At 41.3% G+C, this 18,421-nt stretch overlaps 1 protein-coding gene across 1 annotated transcript; it reads right to left on the bottom strand.

Moving 5' to 3' along the window:
• Positions 1-17,001: 17,001 nt before the first annotated feature.
• On the bottom strand, positions 17,002-18,239 carry LOC103256627 (zinc finger protein 430-like; the record flags this gene model as incomplete). Its single annotated transcript, XM_008054448.1, has 2 exons — positions 17,002-17,675; positions 18,156-18,239. Coding segments are annotated over 2 exons (758 nt in total), but the record flags the coding sequence as incomplete, so codon positions are not given.
• Between the last annotated feature and the right edge of the window lie 182 nt (positions 18,240-18,421).

Below are 18,421 nucleotides of genomic sequence, written 5' to 3'. Positions count from 1 at the left end.
TCCCTTCTCTAGGGGCTATGATAATGTGGGTGAACATTAATGGGTCTCTGTGTCACAGGATCTCCAAGACATCCACAGGTGGTCGATATGGAAGTCATGGGTAGTCATGTGCAGTCACGACCAACATCTCCAGATAAAGGATTTAAGCCAAGACCTGGGGTCTAAAAGTCCATACTCACCTGTCTGTGGGGGGTGAACTTATCTTAAATAAATCTTTTCTTCTTTCACCTCTGTGTGTTGCAATTCTTTGCAATTTACTCAAATCTCTGGGTTCCCAGTGCACACCTCCTTTTGCCAGCCCCGGCAGTGCTGCGTGCCTCCCTGCACCTCTCTGCCCTCACCCTGTCCTCCAGTACCCTAACACTTGGTATTGCTTATCTGTAGTTTCAGCTACTTGGAAGACTGAGGACGAAGGATCAAATGAGCCCTGCAGGTTGGCACTGGGGTGGGCGAGAGCATGCCGCTGTACTCCAGCCTGGGTGACAGAATGGCACTGCAACTCAAAAAAAAAAAAAAAAAAATAGAAAATAGAAAAGACTCAAGTTATGCAATCAATGATCCTGGAGCAGATAAGCTTCTAAAATTGACTCCCAACCACATATTATCTAGACCTCTCAAAGAATGTTGTGGGGATCTGGATGACCCCATAACTGAGTCAGGTCTTAGAACCCATGTCCCTCCAGAAGGATAGATCTGGTTATTTACTATTGTAAGAACTCATCTCTATCAGTTTGGAGAGATCTGGACACTCCCTATTGTACAAAGAAAGCACTGTGCAGAGCAGGCTGCAGGAGCGGCTGCTGAGAATTCATTTGCTAGAATAATTTTTTGTTGTTGTTGTTCTCCTGGAAGCACAATGAGATAAGAAAAAGGAACTGGATGATTTTCAGTAGCTGCAGACTCAACAAAAAATGGAGAATCCTGCCTGAAACCGGGGGATTGAGACCAGCCCAGGCAACTTGGTGAGACTTTGTGTGTACAATAAAAAATAACAAAAGTATCTGGGTGTTGGGGGGGTGTGCCTGTAGTTACAGATACTTGGAAGGCTGAGTGGAAGGTTTGGCACTGTCAACTAGTCTGGCTGACAGAATGAGACTCCAACTAAAAAAAAAAAGGATCTGTCAGCAGCCAGATGAAAAAAAGTGGATAGACTACTGACAGTGAGATGCAGCTAAGTCCTATTCTTGCATAGTCAGGAATTATTTTCCTGTATGCAGCTCTTGTCCCCACCATAGAGCATCTTTGTACAAAGTGAGGCCACATTTTTAATTTCTAACCATGAAAGAACCCACCAAGTATGGCAGACCTACAGACTTGGCTTCCTGGGCCCACACTTGAAAATTTTCATCATTCCTATAATCTGGAGCATGTACCACATCCTGAAATCATGGCCCCAGGACTGTGCACTTGGACCCAGACTTCTGCCTCATTGGAGATCAGGTAATGGACATTCAGGGCATGGAAGTTCAGCCATTACTGCCTCCTTGAGTGGATAAGGTTGATGACTGGTCTGCGGGTTTCTGCTCACCCTCATCGATGTCCTGGTTGCTCTTCAAGCCTGGTGACATCACTGGTTTGGCCCTGCTGGGCATGAGTGGGCCCCAGGTACCCACACACCATTCCAAGGGTTCTCACCCTGCCTTGGACCAAATTCTAGTTTTGGTCAGTGCCAGTTTCCCTGTATGATCATCCTAGGTGTCCCTAAATCACATTTTCTCCCAGAAGTCAGGTTGAGGCCAAGTTGGGTCCTTCAGTGTTAAGACTTGTGCCCTGTAAGAAAGACACTGTCACACAGATTGACCTGCATGAGGACCAAGACATGCTGCTGACTGGCTAAGACTTTATGCATCTAGAGGTTCCAAGTGTCCAGCTTCCTTGTTGACATTAATTTCACAGACTGAGGAGCTATGTGGAGACTTGGAGCAGCTTTCTGGGTGCTGCCCTGAGTTTTTCTGTGCCATGTGTGTCACTTTCCCATAAGAAAGTTAATATGCAGCTGTCACCATAAGGGAGAGGGATAACTCAGATTTAGTGAACTGGACAGGTCCTGGTGTTGGAGCCCCAGTGGGGTAGCAGGGTGAGGCTGTCCTGTGGTACTAACCTCAAAGGGAAGATCTGGAAAAAACAGGAATTCGGCATCCTTGTTCAAAGCTGTACCATGGAAAACATTGGCGTATGATCTCCAGATGCGTGGGGAGCTTTGAGAACAAATTTTAGAAGGAAATCACCAAACAACTATGGTCAATTTTGAGCCAGGGGTATGTTGGCCACACCTGAGACTCCAGGCCCCCAGAAAGCAGACTACTTCCCTGCAATCTATGGAAGCCCCAACCTAAAGTTTTGCCTTAACTTTGGGATCAGGCCAGCAAGGAGATATTGGGAGAGGACTCCAGATTGAAGGGTGCTACCACATGGCTTTTTTGAGGGGATTGTAATTTCACTCTGTCAACCAGGTTGGAGTGCAGTGGCATGCTCCTGGCCACCGCAGCCTTGGCCTGCTAGGCTCAGTTCATCATTCCACCTCAGCCTTTCAAATAGCTGAAGCACAAGCACATGTCACCATGCCCAGCTAATTTTTTTATTTATAGCAGAGAAAAGCTCTCACCACGTTGCCCTGGCTGGTCTCCAACTCGTGGACTCAGGCAATTCTCTCACCTCAACCAACAAAAGTGCTGGGATTATAGGCATGAGCCACTGCACTCAGCTTGCTCTGCTGTTTTCTAGAGCTGAGCTGGTGGGCTGGGAAGAGCCAGGCTATCTACCTTGATCAGCTTCCTCACTGAGCTCATCTGGCCCTCACAGGGTGGCCCCATGGACCCTGGTTCCTGGAATTCTTGGGTTTTCTATATGGCACCCTGTTCTAACACTAAAGACACCCATGAGGGAAATTGAACCCAGAGGTAAGGGTGTGTGCAGCCTGGGACATTGTTGCTGTTCGAACACCTCAGCCTTCTCCAGTGATTGGTGTCCTAAGGTTTGGATGGGCTTGGGGCTCCCTGCATCATGCCCTCACCCCAGGGCTACTCTACCTCACCTTCAGGCCTAGTAAAGAACTCTGGTGGGAGAGATCTTCATTGTTACCCAAGCTCCTATGCCACTCTAACATGGAATTGTCTACACTGTGGGGTGATTTTCCTAGGCATTGAATCCCCCTGCCCTCTGAGGTAGTGAATATTGCCACACTCAACTGAAGTCTGATATCTGGGTCTAGACTGTGGTCCCAACTGGGCCTCTCCCAAATTCTGCCTGGGTCTGAGACTTTAATTTTTTCCACTCCCTTGTTCAGGGCATGTTGTGCTGCCACCCGTGGGAAGGCGAGTATTTGGGATTGAAGGATTACCTGCTGCTTTCTGGGGCTATTGGCATCAGCTCGCACAGATGGTTGTGACCACTCTGGTCTCTTTCAGGTACTTTCAAAGGCAGGTGCAGAAGAGTTTGGCAGAGGGACTTGGAGGGTCTAGTCTCATCCTTTGCCCTGTCTCTGAGATATGTTCCATAAAACCTGGGGCCCAGCTGACCTGTTTCTAGTAGGTTTGTAGAGTAGAAGAAGGGGATAAAAGCCCAGAGAGATCAATTAGTGGGGCCTTTGTGCTCAAGTCTTCATTGCCCCAGAAGGTGAAATGGGAGTGGACTTGGGGCTGGACTTAAACTCAGGGAGTGATCACACTCTCTCCCTCTCAGCTGAGCCCTGGAGATTTGAAGGTGCCTCAGTGCCATGTCATCCTCCAAAGCCCAGGTCCAGGATAAACTGACCTGAAAGAACTCCTGCAGGTCAAACAGGAACAGCCTCATACAGTGCTGTAGGCACAGTGGTGGGACCCACACTGGAAAGAGTTCCCCTAAAGGGTCAGTTCCTGCACCCTACTCCCTCCCTGGGTGCCTCCGACTGGCCAGTCCTCGATCCTCTCTGGCAAATAATGCATTCTAGATGTTCACAGGAGGCCATGGTCAGAGAAAGGACTAGGTGGGGAAATGTTCTCCACTCTTCTGCCTCTCATCTGTGTCATGTCATGAGTGGGCTCCATGTCTGGGAGGACTCATGATGACCCACCCAGTCCACCAGGCCATACACTCTTTCAGGTTCTTACACTGTTCATTATTTAGCCTACTTAGAAATTTCAAGTAATTTTTTGTTGCTGTTGGAGTCTTGCTATGTCACCCAGGCTGGAGGGCAGTGACATGCTCCTGGCTACGGTAGCCCCAAATACTGGACTCAGGCAATTCTTCTGCTTCAATCTTTCAAGTAGCTGGAACTACAGACAAGTGCCACCAAGTCTGGCTAATTTTTTTTATTTATTGTAGAGATGTGGTCTCACCAAGTTGCCCGGGCTGGTCTTGAACCCACCAGCTCAGGCAATCCACTCGCCATGGTCTCCTAAAGTGCTGGGATTACAGGGTGAGCCAGAGCCTGGCCTTGTTACATTTCAATGAATACTTTCCATGTTTGTTCTCAACTGAAGAATACCACTGAAGACGCTTTGTAGAATTTTATTGATTTTACTGGGCCAATTTGTTCAGGGGATATTTGGAAATATCCCATGATATTTCCAAATACAGGGAAATTTGATAAGTCAGCCGGGCTTGGTGGCTCAGACTGTAATCCCGTGCTTTGGGAGGCTGAGGTGAGTGAATTGCCTGAGCCCGCGGGTTCAAGAACCGCCTGGGCAACTTGGCGAGACCTCCTCTCTACAATAAATCAAAAAATTAGCCAAGCTTGGTAGCGCATGCCTGTAGTTACAGCTACTCGGAAGGCTGAGCCAGAAGGATCGCCCTAGCCCAGCACGTCGAGGCTGTGGTGGCCAGGAGCGGCCACTGCACTCCAGTCTGGGTGACAGAGTGAGACTCCAACTCAAAAAAAATTTGATAAGTTAAGGGGTTCCTTTGACTTTGTCTGTATTGTTCTGACTATCAAAGGAAACAGAAAGAAAACAGTTTTTAGTGTGTAATAAATGTTTCATAATTAACTATAAATTTTTTTTTTGAGTTGGAGTCTCACTCTGTCACCCAGACTGGAGGGCAGTGACACGCTTCCAGTCGCCCAGCCTCAGCCTGCTGGGCTCAGGTGATCCTTCCACCTCAACCTTCCAAGTAGCCAGAACTACAGGCATGCACTATCATGCCTGGCTAATTTTTAATTTATTGTAGAGACGAGATCACGCCAGGTAGCCTGGGCGGGTCTTAAACCCGCAGGCTCAGGCAATCCACTGGCCTTGGCCTCCCAAAGTGCTGGAATTGCAGGCTGAGCCACCAAGCCCAGCAAATATTTTTCTTAGAGGGAGTTGGTGGCTCTATGTAAAAGACTGAAGATACCCAAAGACATGATGAAGTGGCATTGATTCTGCATGTGGATTCTACATAAACACTTCACTAACATACTTCATACGTTATGTGTATTACAAATTGTCATTTTACAACAATGTAGACAAATTAGCCCAGAAAGAGAAAACCAAATACTGCATGTTCTCACATATAATTGAGGGCTAAATACTGGGTACACACAGACATCAAGATGAGAAAAGCAAACACTGAGGAGTGGTGAAGGGGGAGGGAGGGAGCGAAGCCTTGAAAAACTACTTTTTGGGCACCATCTTCCCTGTTTGGGTGGTGAGTTTAACAGAAGCGTAAATCTCACCACCACACAATATACCCATGTCACAAACCTGCACAGGAATCCAGTGAATTCAAAACAGAAAACAAATAGAAAATCATGATGAAGAAAGTATATCTTTATTGTTCATTAAATGAAACTGTGTCATCATAAAGTTCTTCCTTGCTATAGGAGAGCCTGGTCTTGCTGTCTTGGTTGACAGAGGCGGAAGAGATGGAAGGGAGGCAGGAGAGACTGGACACTTGGTGCAGCTTTCAGAAACCCATTTTAATTTCTGTTTGACATTTTTACATTTTTCAAAAAGTTTCCATATGGCACCCATTCTACTTCTGCTATATGTTTTAGTTTTAGTGCCCTATAGTAGAGAGTTACCTGTTATAGAAGATTTGCAAAGCAATCTGTAATCAGAACAATTCTGTCAGCTTGTGTAATGCTGAATTGTTTTTTGGCACTGCTGATTTGTTGTCTTTTTCTTTTTGTTAGTCTCGCTGTCACCCATGTTGGAGTGCAGTGGCAAGGCTCATGGCTGCTGCGGCCTTTGCCTGCTGGGCTCAATCCTTCCCCCTTAGCCTCCTGAGTCCCTGGAACCACAGGCATGTGGCACCATGCCTAATTATTGTTTTGATTTATTGTAGAGGCTGTTCTTGAACACCTGGACTCAGACAATACTCTCACCTCAGCCTCCCAAATTGCTGGGATTGCAGGCATCAGTCACCACACTCAACCTCTTCTCTGTCTTCTTTCTAGTCACCTGACACTGTTGGAAATACACCCCTCCGTCAAGTCATCTGCTGTTAACTCCTCTGGTGTGGTGCTTCTTAGCTGATGAATGTCTTCAAGATCTGTATCTTGAGACCCTTTTCTCTCCACCTTTTTGCCAAATACACACTCGCTTTCTCTGATTTCCTTGATTGGCTCAAGAGAGCTCAACTGCTCATATAGAGAGAGCAGTAACACATGGTGTGTTAAGCAGAAGCTCACAACACTTGGTTTTAAACACTCAGGATTTTTCATGAATAAAGTTAACTTCAAATACCTTCCAAGGAAACAAAAAATACCTGAGAGAATTTATTACCAATAGCAGATTCTTTCCCTTTTTTTGAGCTGGAGTCTCACTGTCGCCCAGACTGGAGTGCCGTGCCCACTCCCGGCCACTGCAGCCTTGACCTGCTGGGTTCTGGCAAGCCTTCTGATTCAGCCTTCCAAGTAGCTGGAACTACAGGCACGCGCTACCACACCCAGCTAATTTTTTGATGTATTGTAGAGATGAGGTCTCGCCATGTTGTCCAGGCATGTCTCGACCCCGCAGGCTCAGGCAATCCACTCACCTCAGCATCCCAAGGCACGGGATTACAGGCAGAGCCACCAAGCCTGGCTAGGAGCTTGATGGTTCAACGTGTAATCCCAGCACTTAGAGAGGTCAAAGTGAGTGGATTGCTAGAGCCTGTGCGTTTGAGACCACCCCGGGAAACATGGCAAGACCTCATCTGTACAATAAACCAAAAATTAGCCAGGGGTGGTTGCGCATAACTATAGTTTGAGCTATTGGGAAGGCTGAAGCAAAAGGATAACCAGAGCCTAGTAAGTCGATGCTGGAGTGGCTACTTCAGCTTACGTGACTGAGTGAGTCTCTAACTCAAAAAAAAAAAGGAAACATCGTTCTTCTGTTTGAAGATATAATGAAAAGGACTTCCTAAGCCATTTTATGATAGACATTGAACTACAGAAACCAAGTAGTCCTTGGCCACATCAGTTTTTTTTTTTTTTTTTGAGTTGGAGTCTCATTCTTTCACCCAGACTGGAGTGCAGTGGCTGCTCCCAGACACCACAGCCTGGACCTGCTGGGCTCCGGCGATCCTTCCGCCTCAGTCTTCCAAGTAGTTGGAACTACAGGTGCGCGCTACAATGCCCGGCTAATTTTTGATATATTGTAGAAATGAGGTCTCACCAAGTTGCCCAGGTGGGTCTCGAACCAGCAGGCTCAGCGAATCCACTCTCCTTGGACTCCCAAAGCACTGGGATTACAAGTTGTGCCACCAAAACCGGCCCACATTAGTTTTTAAAATGTTAAGATATAGCCAGGCTCGGTGGCTCAGCCTGTAATCCCGCACCTTTGGAGGCTGAGGTGAGTGAATTGCCTGAGCCCGCGGGTTCGGAAGGCTGAGGTGGAGGGATCACCGGAGCCCAGCAGGTCGAGGCTGTGGTGGCCAGGTGTGGCCACTGCACTCCAGTCTCGGCAACAGAGTGAGACTCCAACTAAAAAAAAAAAAAAAAGTTAAGATATAGAAAAAGTGTATTTCAGACATTTTATATAGATAGAATAGTAAATTTGGTGCCTCCTAAATAATTTTATGAATGGCAGAACAATCTGGTTTTTAGAACATTATCCATCATTAACTTATTAAAATGTGATCAGCTTCCAGTTGCTAATTTCATGGGTTACTCTTTTATCAGAGCTGATTTGTGTTAAAGGTTTCAGTCCATAGACCTTAACTGTAAGACTCTGAACCCTCAGAAGGGATCGGTCTTCTCTGCCTTCATCTGTGAGCTTCAGTCTCCAGTGACACAACAAGGCCCATCTTGGCTTCCATGGCAGTGGTTTTTTTCCATGTGTCCTGTTTTATTTTTATCTCAGTTTATTGGACAAGTAAAAATGAGAACCTTCCGTTTTCTTTTTTTCCTACAATTTCTTGTGGAGGACTGACACCATTTTAATTTCTTTTTTTGGGTCAGAGTCTCACTCTGTTACCCAGACTGGAGTGCAGTGGCACTCTCATGGTCACCACAGCCTTGACCTGCTGGGCTCAGGCGATCCTTCCAACTCAGTCTTCAAAGTATCTGGAACTAGAGGTGCGCTAACACAGGTGGCTAATTTTTGGGGGTCTCACCAAATTGCCTGGACTTTTCTCAAACCCACGAGCTCAGACAATCCACTCGTCAGCTTCCCAAAGTGCTGGGATACAGGCTGAGACACTGAGCACAATCTCTCAGATCATTTTCTACAAATGCAGTCAATACAGTGCATGTGCTGATGAAAAAAAAACTTATGGAGCAAGTAATACTTACTAGGGTTGGTAAAAATGGTCTACCAATCTGGATGCAGTGGCTCATGCCTAAAACCCCAGCTCTTTGGATGCCCACAAATTCGAGGTCAGCCTGGGTAACTTAGTAAGAATTCATCTCTATAATAAAACCAAAATTAGCCAGGCATAGTTGTACATGCCTGTAGTTCTTGCTACTTGGAAGTATGAAGTGGAAGAATCACCTGAGACCAGCAGGTCAGGGCTGTGGTGACCACGAGAGTGCCACTGCACCCCAGCCTGGGTGACAGAGTGAGACTCTGAATAATAATAAAAAAGAAAACCAAAAAACCAAGACTATTCACTTCGCAGGACCTTGGATGGATTTCAAGTCTATAAAATAAGTTATTGAGCCAGGAATGGTGACTCTCGCTTGTAATACCAACACTTTGGCAGATGGAAATGAGAAGACTGCCTGAGGCCAGGGGTTGAAATCACCCTGGGCAAGTTGACAAGAATTTCTATCTACAATAAATTAAAAAATAAAATTAGCCAGGCTTGGTGCCATGCACCTGTAGTTCTAGCTACCTGCTAGGCTGAGGTAGAAGGACTACCTGAGCCCAGCAGGTTCAGGCTGCAGTGACCATGAGATTGCTGCTATACTCCCACTTGGGTGAAAAGGATTAAAAATAAATAAATTCTCAGTGATATATCACATAACAAAGATCTGAGTACTATGTGTACTCACTCATAAGTTGACCCTGAACATTATTCACAATACTATAACAAAGTGACTGACAGTATAGGGACACAACCATGGGAGTGGGAGGACATAATATCAACAAAGGTACCCAAACTTTACATGCACCTTAAATTGTTCCCTACATTTTAATATAAAAATAATAGAAAAAAGAAAAAGATATAGAAGAGAATAGAAAACCTGGTTTCCCAGAATGAGGACAATGTCAAGACACAATTTCTATTCCATACTAAGTATTTCATATCCATTCTTTGTAGAAAAATCACATTTGACTAGAAATGTAAAAATTATTAGAAACATTGTGTCAGCATGTTGCAACATTATATCATGATCAATCTCCCTTTATGTCAGGAAAGAATAGGAGACAGCATTTGGGAATCCATCAATACAATTAGTCCCATTAACAGAATCAATGAGAAAGTGATATGATCATGTTAACAGATCAAAATATTGTGACACTTTTAGAAAACAAGTATACATTTATAAATCAATGGATAAGGAAGTAGTATATAATATTTCTGAAGCACATGAAAAACAGTAGAAATAAAAAGTAATAAAAATATGTTTTGGGAAGAAAGTTTAAATGATATCACTAAGTTGATATCCTCTAATCAGATTATCAATTGAGCCTGATAATGACATAGACACCAGCTATTTTTCTTCTGGAGAAAAAAACTTTTTTGTACAAAAGAACACTTAAAGTGGAAATCCATAAAAGTCTGAAAAACATAGGATGATATTATACATAATAAGGACTAGGAAAGTAAAGCAGTGTGATAGTGACTTTTTAAAAAGATTGAGAAATCAAGCTAATACAAAGTTTAAAAGGAGAATGAGACATATATGTAAATGCACTATACAATCAAGCCACAGTGGTGGAAGAGAAGTAGTGACCTTGCTGATTCTCAATGGAGACTGAAGCTTACACATGCGGAGAGACTTTGTCTTCCAGTGTTTTTGCTTCTTACAGGTCTTCCTCACCCAAGTTAGGCAGAAATGACACAGCCATTCAGACTGCTCAAAGTCTTGGGGTCAGAGTCTATACACGTAAGTCCTTAATTGCAAACGAGTTCTGATAAAAGAGTAGCCAATATTATATGCAATGGAAGACCAATCATATATTAAGCCAGTGATGGATAATGTTCTAAAAACTAGATGATTCTTCCATTTTTCATTTAGGAAGCACAGAATTCTGTTATATTTAAATAAAATGGGTGAAACTACACTTTTATTCTATCTAAATATCTTAAAATCTGACGTTGCCATTGACATGGTGTCTGTAATTCAGAGTCCACCAAAGTTGATTCTCCCTCATTATGGCCCTTACTCTTTCACTTCCGTTATGTCTTCATACAGAAGTATGACTGTCTTCTTAAAGTATGCTTCTTAGAAGCTGTTCTTGGTAATGAAACCTCTCAGGTGTTTTATCTGGAAAATATTTCTTTTTTCCTATTCTTTAAACATATCCAATTCTACCTTTAATAATTCTTTATATCAGCATGGTTAATACCAGTTCTGCTGCTTTCAAGAAAACACAAGTTTTGGAAATACCCTTAGTGCTTTTAGTGTAGTTTTGTTTTGTAGTTTTAATTTATATTCATTCATATATTTCTATTTCAAACTTATATACACACACATTTTTGAGTGCCATCTCTCTGCCACCCAGGCTAGAGTCCAGTGACATGATTATGGCTCAACCTATGGGTTCAGGCAATTTTTCCCTTAATACACACGAGAAACTTGGGATAACATGCACTACATGATACCCAACAAATTTTTTGTCATTTCTTATAGATATGAGTTGCCCATGCTGCTTTCAAACCTCTGGGTTCAAGATGTTCTCCCACCTCAGTCACACAAAGTATTGGGAATACAGTCCTGAGTTACCATGCCTTGACCTTCACTGCTTTTAGGTGTTTTCTTTTGTGGTATCATGCAGTTTAACTAATACTGCTTTTAATATGGTTTTATTTTTCTATTTTTGACACATAAATTCGAAATTTAGGAATTTATGTCTGGTTATTTTACAAACTCACATATCAACAAATCTTTGGACATTACCTTTTATGTTTATTTTTTCACATATTTTACTCAAACCACTACATAAATGTTTGGGAAATGTTTCATATTTTACATTCAAGTCACCATTTATGTAGAACTGTAACCATAATTTTTATCATTTGGACTTTGACACTTTGAGTATATAAATTGTGCTCAATATTTCCACACAATAGTACTGTAATCAGCTCGATCTAATTTTATATTTATCTTACATTTAATGTTGATTTATTATATTCATAACTGTATTGACTTGGCTGTTTTCCAAAAAGGACTAGTCAAGATTATACTGTCTTGTTATTTCGACATCTATTTTTCTCACTGTACTGTTAGACCATGAAGAACATGGGTTTGACCTGCATAGGTCCACGTTTTTTCAACAAATACACTGGAATTTCATTTTTGAAATTTGTGATGATTTAAAAGAAACACACAGAACCACAGTTTAGAAATATACTTTAGCCCGGTTCGGTGGCTCAGCCTGTAATCCCGTTCCTTTGGAAGGCTGAGGTGAGTGGAGTGCCTGAGCCCATGGGTTCAAGACGCCCCTGGGCAGCAAGACCTCATCTCTGCAATAAATCAAAAAAAAATCAGCTGGGCATGGTAGTGTATGCCTGTAATTCCGGCTACTTAGAAGGCTGAGGCGGAAGGATAGCCAGAGCCCAGCAGGTTGAGGCTCTGGTGGCCGGGAGGGGCCACTGCACTCTAGTCTGGGTAAAAGAGTGAGACTCTAACTCAAAAAAAAGAAATATACTTTAAAAATGTCACGAGGACATCAGATAGAAGTATATTCTTGTCTATTTTGACATTTGCTGTCATAAAGATATACAAATCTATCATACAAAGGTAAACTTATAATTTATGCACTTACAGGTTATACATGGCACCTCAGCAGTTGGGAAATGTGTAAATAAATGTAAAGATGCAGAATTAACTCATAACGGCATAAAATTAGCTATGACACAAAGTGTATCATTCAATAATTTTGGGACCACTTCCTGCTGCCAGGTGATTAATGTAAGTGTTGTGAGATTCAGTTTCACACACCATATAATGTTAATGTTTCCATATGAGCATTTGGTCTCTCAAGAGTGAACCAAGGAAATTACAAAGAATCATTGTATTTATGACAAAACAGTGGAAAGGGAAGGGTATCAAGATATAAATGTTGAAGATATTCCAGAGCCCAGAACCCACACAACAGGAGTTAGAGGCAGATGACTTGAGGGGACAAGTGCTTCCAACACAGCACCAGATGACTAGAAAGGAAACAAGAGACTGGGCATGGTGAGTCATGCCTATAATTCCAGCACTTTGGAGGCAAAGTACAGCAGACTGTTTTAGTCTAGGGCTTCCAGGCCAGTCTGAGCAACTTGGTGAGACCTTGTCTTAACAATGAATTCATTAGTTGGCTGGGCATGATGGCAAATGTTTGTGGCACCAGCTACTCAGTAGGCTAAAGGAGAAAGCCTGATACAATCATGTTGAGGCTGCAGTGACCATGGATTTTCCACTGTGTTCCAGCCCAGACATCAGAGTCAAAAACCATCCTAATATGTAAGTATTTACAATAGTCAGGATTCAGAAAGTTAGGTCTTATAATTATACTCCTGTATTATTACAATAATCAAAATGACACATAACTAAAAAAAAAAAAGGAAGAAAATATGACCTATAAAAAAAGGACCACTAGAAACATACTTACATAAGTTACTCAATAGTATATAGTCATCATATACCTGCAATCTTGGGTAAGATAGAATAGAATAACACTTATGGCAACATAACAATTTATTGTGTGCACAACAAATATTAATACTTTATAAACAATTCTGTTCATTTAAATCAACAAATTTACATAGCCTAAATAAACCTTCAAATTTCGCTGTATGCAGGACCAGATTACAAATATTCAAGCATTTCTGTTCTTTTGATATTGTGATCCATGTGTGAAAAGCTTCCTTCAGTTTTAAAAACTGAATCTGATTATTTTCTAAACATAAACTTATAATATATACATTTTAATAGAATAATTATCTTTGCTCTGATGTCTATGAAAATATTTCCTTATATTATATCAAATTACACTGATGGCTTGTAAGTACTGATAATATGAAGATGTATCAAGATATTAATGTTCTGGCCTCATTTTCTCATTTGCATGTAAGTAGTAAGACAAATGATTTCTAAATCTCTCAATGATTCTTTGTCATCTATTTCCAAAGAAAAATGTTATCCTGAGCACTCACCTCATTCCAAACTTACATTAATGCTTAATGTGAGCCACAAAAAACCTCTTCGGTTCGATCTTTTAAAGGAGATTACATATCAGTGTTCTTCATACCCCACAAAAAACATGAGATAAGAGTTGATGACCTACTACACAGGGACATTTCATAACTCCAACACACCAACAACTGACCCCATGCCTTTACATAAACACTACGAATGAAGGCATAGCATCATGCGAATTGCATTACACCAATATTGTGTGCTTTTTGAAATATCCCCAAATTCTGTCAATGCAAAACCAAAATTATACAGAGAATATACTTATGCTTTCCTAAAAAACAAACAAACAAACCAACTTCTAATGCCACTCAATATTTGATATTTATTTCAACTTGATCTTTCAGTAAATAAGCTTCCATATAAAGTGCATCTGTAACATTTTCGGTCCGAATATCCTAGTATTTCCAATGGCATATATTTTGAACAAAGGCCAGTCCACATTCTTTAAATTTGTACATTCTCTACAATGCACAGTCTAATGTCAAATAAAGTTTTTGCTGGTTAATGTCTTTAGACATGTTTTACATTTATACATTCAAAAGATCTGTGGTTTGAGTAAAGATAACGGTACTCTTTACAACTGTACATTTCTCACCAAGTCTCTGTTGTTTATACCTACATATATGATTTTCCAGTCATTAGAGATACTGAAAATTTAAAGTATAAATTGTCTGATGTTGATAAAACTTGGAATAACAGTGAAAAGGTTTACCCCATTCTGCCCATCTGTAGGGAATCCCTAAATATAGATGCTCGTATGTCTACCAAATATTAAATGAGAGCTAAAGGCTTTATCTCATTACTCTCATTTATATAGTTTCATCTCAGTATGGACTCTCATATGTCCAGCTAGTTGTAGATGAGAGCAAAGGGCTTACCATGTTTTTCATATTTGCAGAGTTTCCAGTATGGATGATTATGTGTCCAGCAAATCCATTGTGCGAGTGAATGGCTATGTCACATTCTTCACATTTGTAGGGTTTTTCTCCAGTATCAATGGACTTATGTTCAGTAAATACTTTAGTAAAGCAAAAATCTTTGCCACATTCTTCATGTTTGTAGAGTTTCTCTCCATCATGGTGCCTCATATGAATTGCAAATCATTTCAGAGCAAAAGGCTTTGCCACATTCATCATGTTTGTAGGATTTCTCTCCACTATAGATGGTCTTGTGTCCAGCAAATGCTTTATGAATGTGAAAAACTGTCACACTTTTCACATTTGCAAGATTTCTCAACAGTATGCATCTTGACATGTCAAGCAAGTAGTGAATGAGAGTGAAAAGCTTTTCCGCATATTTCACATTTGTATTGTTTTTCTCCTGCATGGATGGTCATGTGTCCAGCAAATCCGTTGTGAAAGTGAAAGGTTTTGCCATATTCTTTACACTTGTAGGATTTCTCCCCATTGTGGATGGTCTTATGTCCAGCAAATCCTTAATAGAGTGAAAGAATTTGCCACACTCTTCACATTTGCATGATTTCTCTCCAGTATGGATGGTCATATGTCCAGCAAAGCCTTATTAGAGTGAAAGACTTTACAACACTCTTCACATTTGCACAATTTCTCCCCAGTGTGGATGGTCTTATGTCCAGCAAATCCTTAATAGAGTGAAAGGCTTTGCCACACTCTTTATATTTGTGCAGTTTGTTTTTCTCTTCAATATCGATGGTCTTATATCCAGCAAATCCTCCATGAGTACAAAAAGCTGTGCCATACTTTTCACATGTGTAGGGTTTCTCAACAGTATGGATCTTGCCATGTTGAGCAAATAGTCAATTAGAGTGAAAAGCTTTTCAATATATATATTTCACATTTGTAGGGTTTCTCTCCAGTATGGATTGTCTTATGTCCAGCAAATCCATTGTGAGAGCAAAAGGCATTTCCACATTCTTCACACTTATGGTTTCTCCCCAATATGCACTTTCATATGTCCATCAAGCATTGAATGGGAGCAAAACGCTTGGCCACATTCTTCATATTTGTAGGATTTCTCCACAGTGCACATGGTCTTATGTCTAGCAAATACTACATGAGAGTGAAAGGCCTTGCCACATCTTCGCATTTGTAGGTTTTTTCTCCAGTATGGATGGTCTTATGTAAAGCAAATCCAAAGTGAGAGTGAAAGGCTTTGCCACATTCTTGACATTTGTAGGGTTTCTCTCCACAACACTTTGATATATCCAGCAAGCATTGAATGGGAGCAAAAAGCTTTGCCACATTCTTCACATTTGTAAGATTTCTCTGCAGTATGCATGGTCTTATGTCGAGAAAAACCAGAGTGAGAGTGAAAGACCTTGCCACATTATTCACATTTGTAGGGTTTCTCTCCAGTATGGATATTCTGATGTTCAATAAGCTTCAAGTACTAACTAAAGCATTTGCCACATTCTGCAAATTTTTATGGTTCCACTAAAGTATGGATGGTCTTATGGCCAGCAAATCCTCCTCAAGAGTGAAAGTCTTTGCTACATTCTTCACATCTCTAGGGTTTCTCCCTAGTATGGATGGTCTTATGGCCAGAAAATCCTCCTCTAGAGCGAAAGGCTTTGCCACATTCTTCACATTTGTAGGGTTTCTCTCCAGTATGGATCATTGTATGTTGACTAAGTTGTGAATGAGAGTGAAAGGCTTTGCCACATTCTTCACATTTATAGGGTTTCTCTTCTGTATGGATCACTGTATGTTGATTAAGGTTTGAATGAGAGTGAAAGGTTTTGCCACATTGTTCACATTTGTAGTGTTTCACTCCAGTATGGATCAATGTATGTTTATTATGGTTTGAACGAGACTGAAAGGCTTTGCCACATTCTTCACATTTGTAGCGTTTAACTCCACTATGGATCACTGTATGTTGAGTAAGATGTGAACGACAGTGAAAGACTTTGCCACATTCTTCACATTTGTAGGGTTTCTCTCCAGTATGAATCACTGTATGTCGAGTAAGATGTGAACGAGAGTTAAAGGCTTTGTCACATTCTGGACATTTGTAGGGTTTCTGTCCAGTATGAATGGTCTTATGTCCAGCAAATTCTCCTTGAGAGCGAAAAGCTTTGCCACATTCTTCACATTTGTAGGGTTTCTCTCCAGTATGGATCATCGTATGTCGAGTAAGGAGTGAACAAATGTTAAAGGCTTTGCCACATTCTTCACATTTGTAGGGTTTCTCTCCAGTATGGATCATCATGTGTCGAGTAAGGAGTGAACGAGTATGAAAGGCTTTGCCACATTCTTCACATTTGTAGCGTTTAACTCCACTATGGATCACTGTATGTTGAGTAAGATGTGAACGAGAGGGAAAGGCTTTGCCACATTCTTCACATTTGTAGGGTTTTTTCCAGTATGGATCACTGTATGTTGAGTAAGATTTGAATGAGAGTGAAAGGCTTTGCCACATTCTTCACATTTGTAGGGTTTCTCTCCAGTATGGATCATTGTATGTCGAGTAAGGAGTGAACGAAAGTGAAAGGTTTTTCCACACTCCTCACATTTGCAGGGTTTCTTTCCAGTATGGATTAGTGTATGTTGAGTAAGATTTGAACGAGTGGGAAAAGCTTTGCCACATTCTTCACATTTGTAGCGTTTCACTCCAGTGTGTATCACTATATGTCGAGTAAGATGTGAATGAGAGTGAAAGGCTTTGCCACATTCTGCACATTTGTAGCGTTTCTCTCCAGTATGGATCACTGTGTGTTGAGTGAGATATGAACGAGAGGGAAAGGTTTTGCCACATTCTTCACATTTGTAGCGTTTCTCTCCAGTATGGATCACTGTATGTTGAGTAAGATTTGAACGAGAGGGAAAGGCTTTGCCACATTCTTCACATTTGTAGGGTTTCTCTCCAGTATGGATCACAGTATGTCGAGTAAGGCGTGAATGAAAGTGAAAGGTTTTGCCACATTCTTCACATTTGTAGGGTTTCTCTCCAGTATGGATCACTGTATGTTGAGTAAGATGTGAACGAAAGTGAATGGCTTTGCCACATTCTTCACATTTATAGAGTTTCTCTTCACAATGAATTTTCTGATATTGGGAATGACATGAGTAATAGCTAAGGGCTTTGCCACAACTTTCAATTTTGAAGTCTGCCTCCCCCTTATGGATTCTTTCATGTCTATTTAGATAGGATGATTTCTCAAACCCTTTCCCACATATACTGGGTATATTTCCTCCACTATTTTTTTTGATATTGAATACATTTTGAATACCAGTTAAAGGTTTTGCCATATTCATGTTTGAAAGCCATTTCAGAAATATGGATACTCTGGTAGATAACAAATTTGGAGTGTTGATGAAAGACTTTCCTACTCTTGTTATGTTTGTAATGGTTATTTGCAATTTAGCATTCTATCTACCTTTCACCCTCATGCACACTTACCCAAGATTTTGTAAGCATAAGTTCTTAAGGACATATTTACCATATTTTCCCATTGGCACCTTTGAAAGGGAGTCTTCTATACTCTTCTCTGGCAAAAGGCCTTCAGTGTAATGAGAAGTCACAGCTGAAAATCATGAAAATAAAAATTTATTCCACATGCTAGACTCAGGTGAATATCCTTTGAAAAATAAAACATAATATTATACCATGGTTAAGGACTTAAGTATGAGGGAAGACAAATCACAGGTTTTCACTCCATCATAAATATATGTACTTAAGAAAACACTTATCCCATTGCCTGTGTGA

This window comes from Carlito syrichta, unplaced genomic scaffold (assembly GCF_000164805.1).
Source record: "Carlito syrichta isolate Samal-C Ts95f unplaced genomic scaffold, Tarsius_syrichta-2.0.1 Scaffold290742, whole genome shotgun sequence".
NCBI classification, from domain to species: domain Eukaryota; kingdom Metazoa; phylum Chordata; class Mammalia; order Primates; family Tarsiidae; genus Carlito; species Carlito syrichta.
Note: the sequence above shows the minus strand (reverse complement) of the source record. Positions and strands in the feature narration are given on the sequence as shown.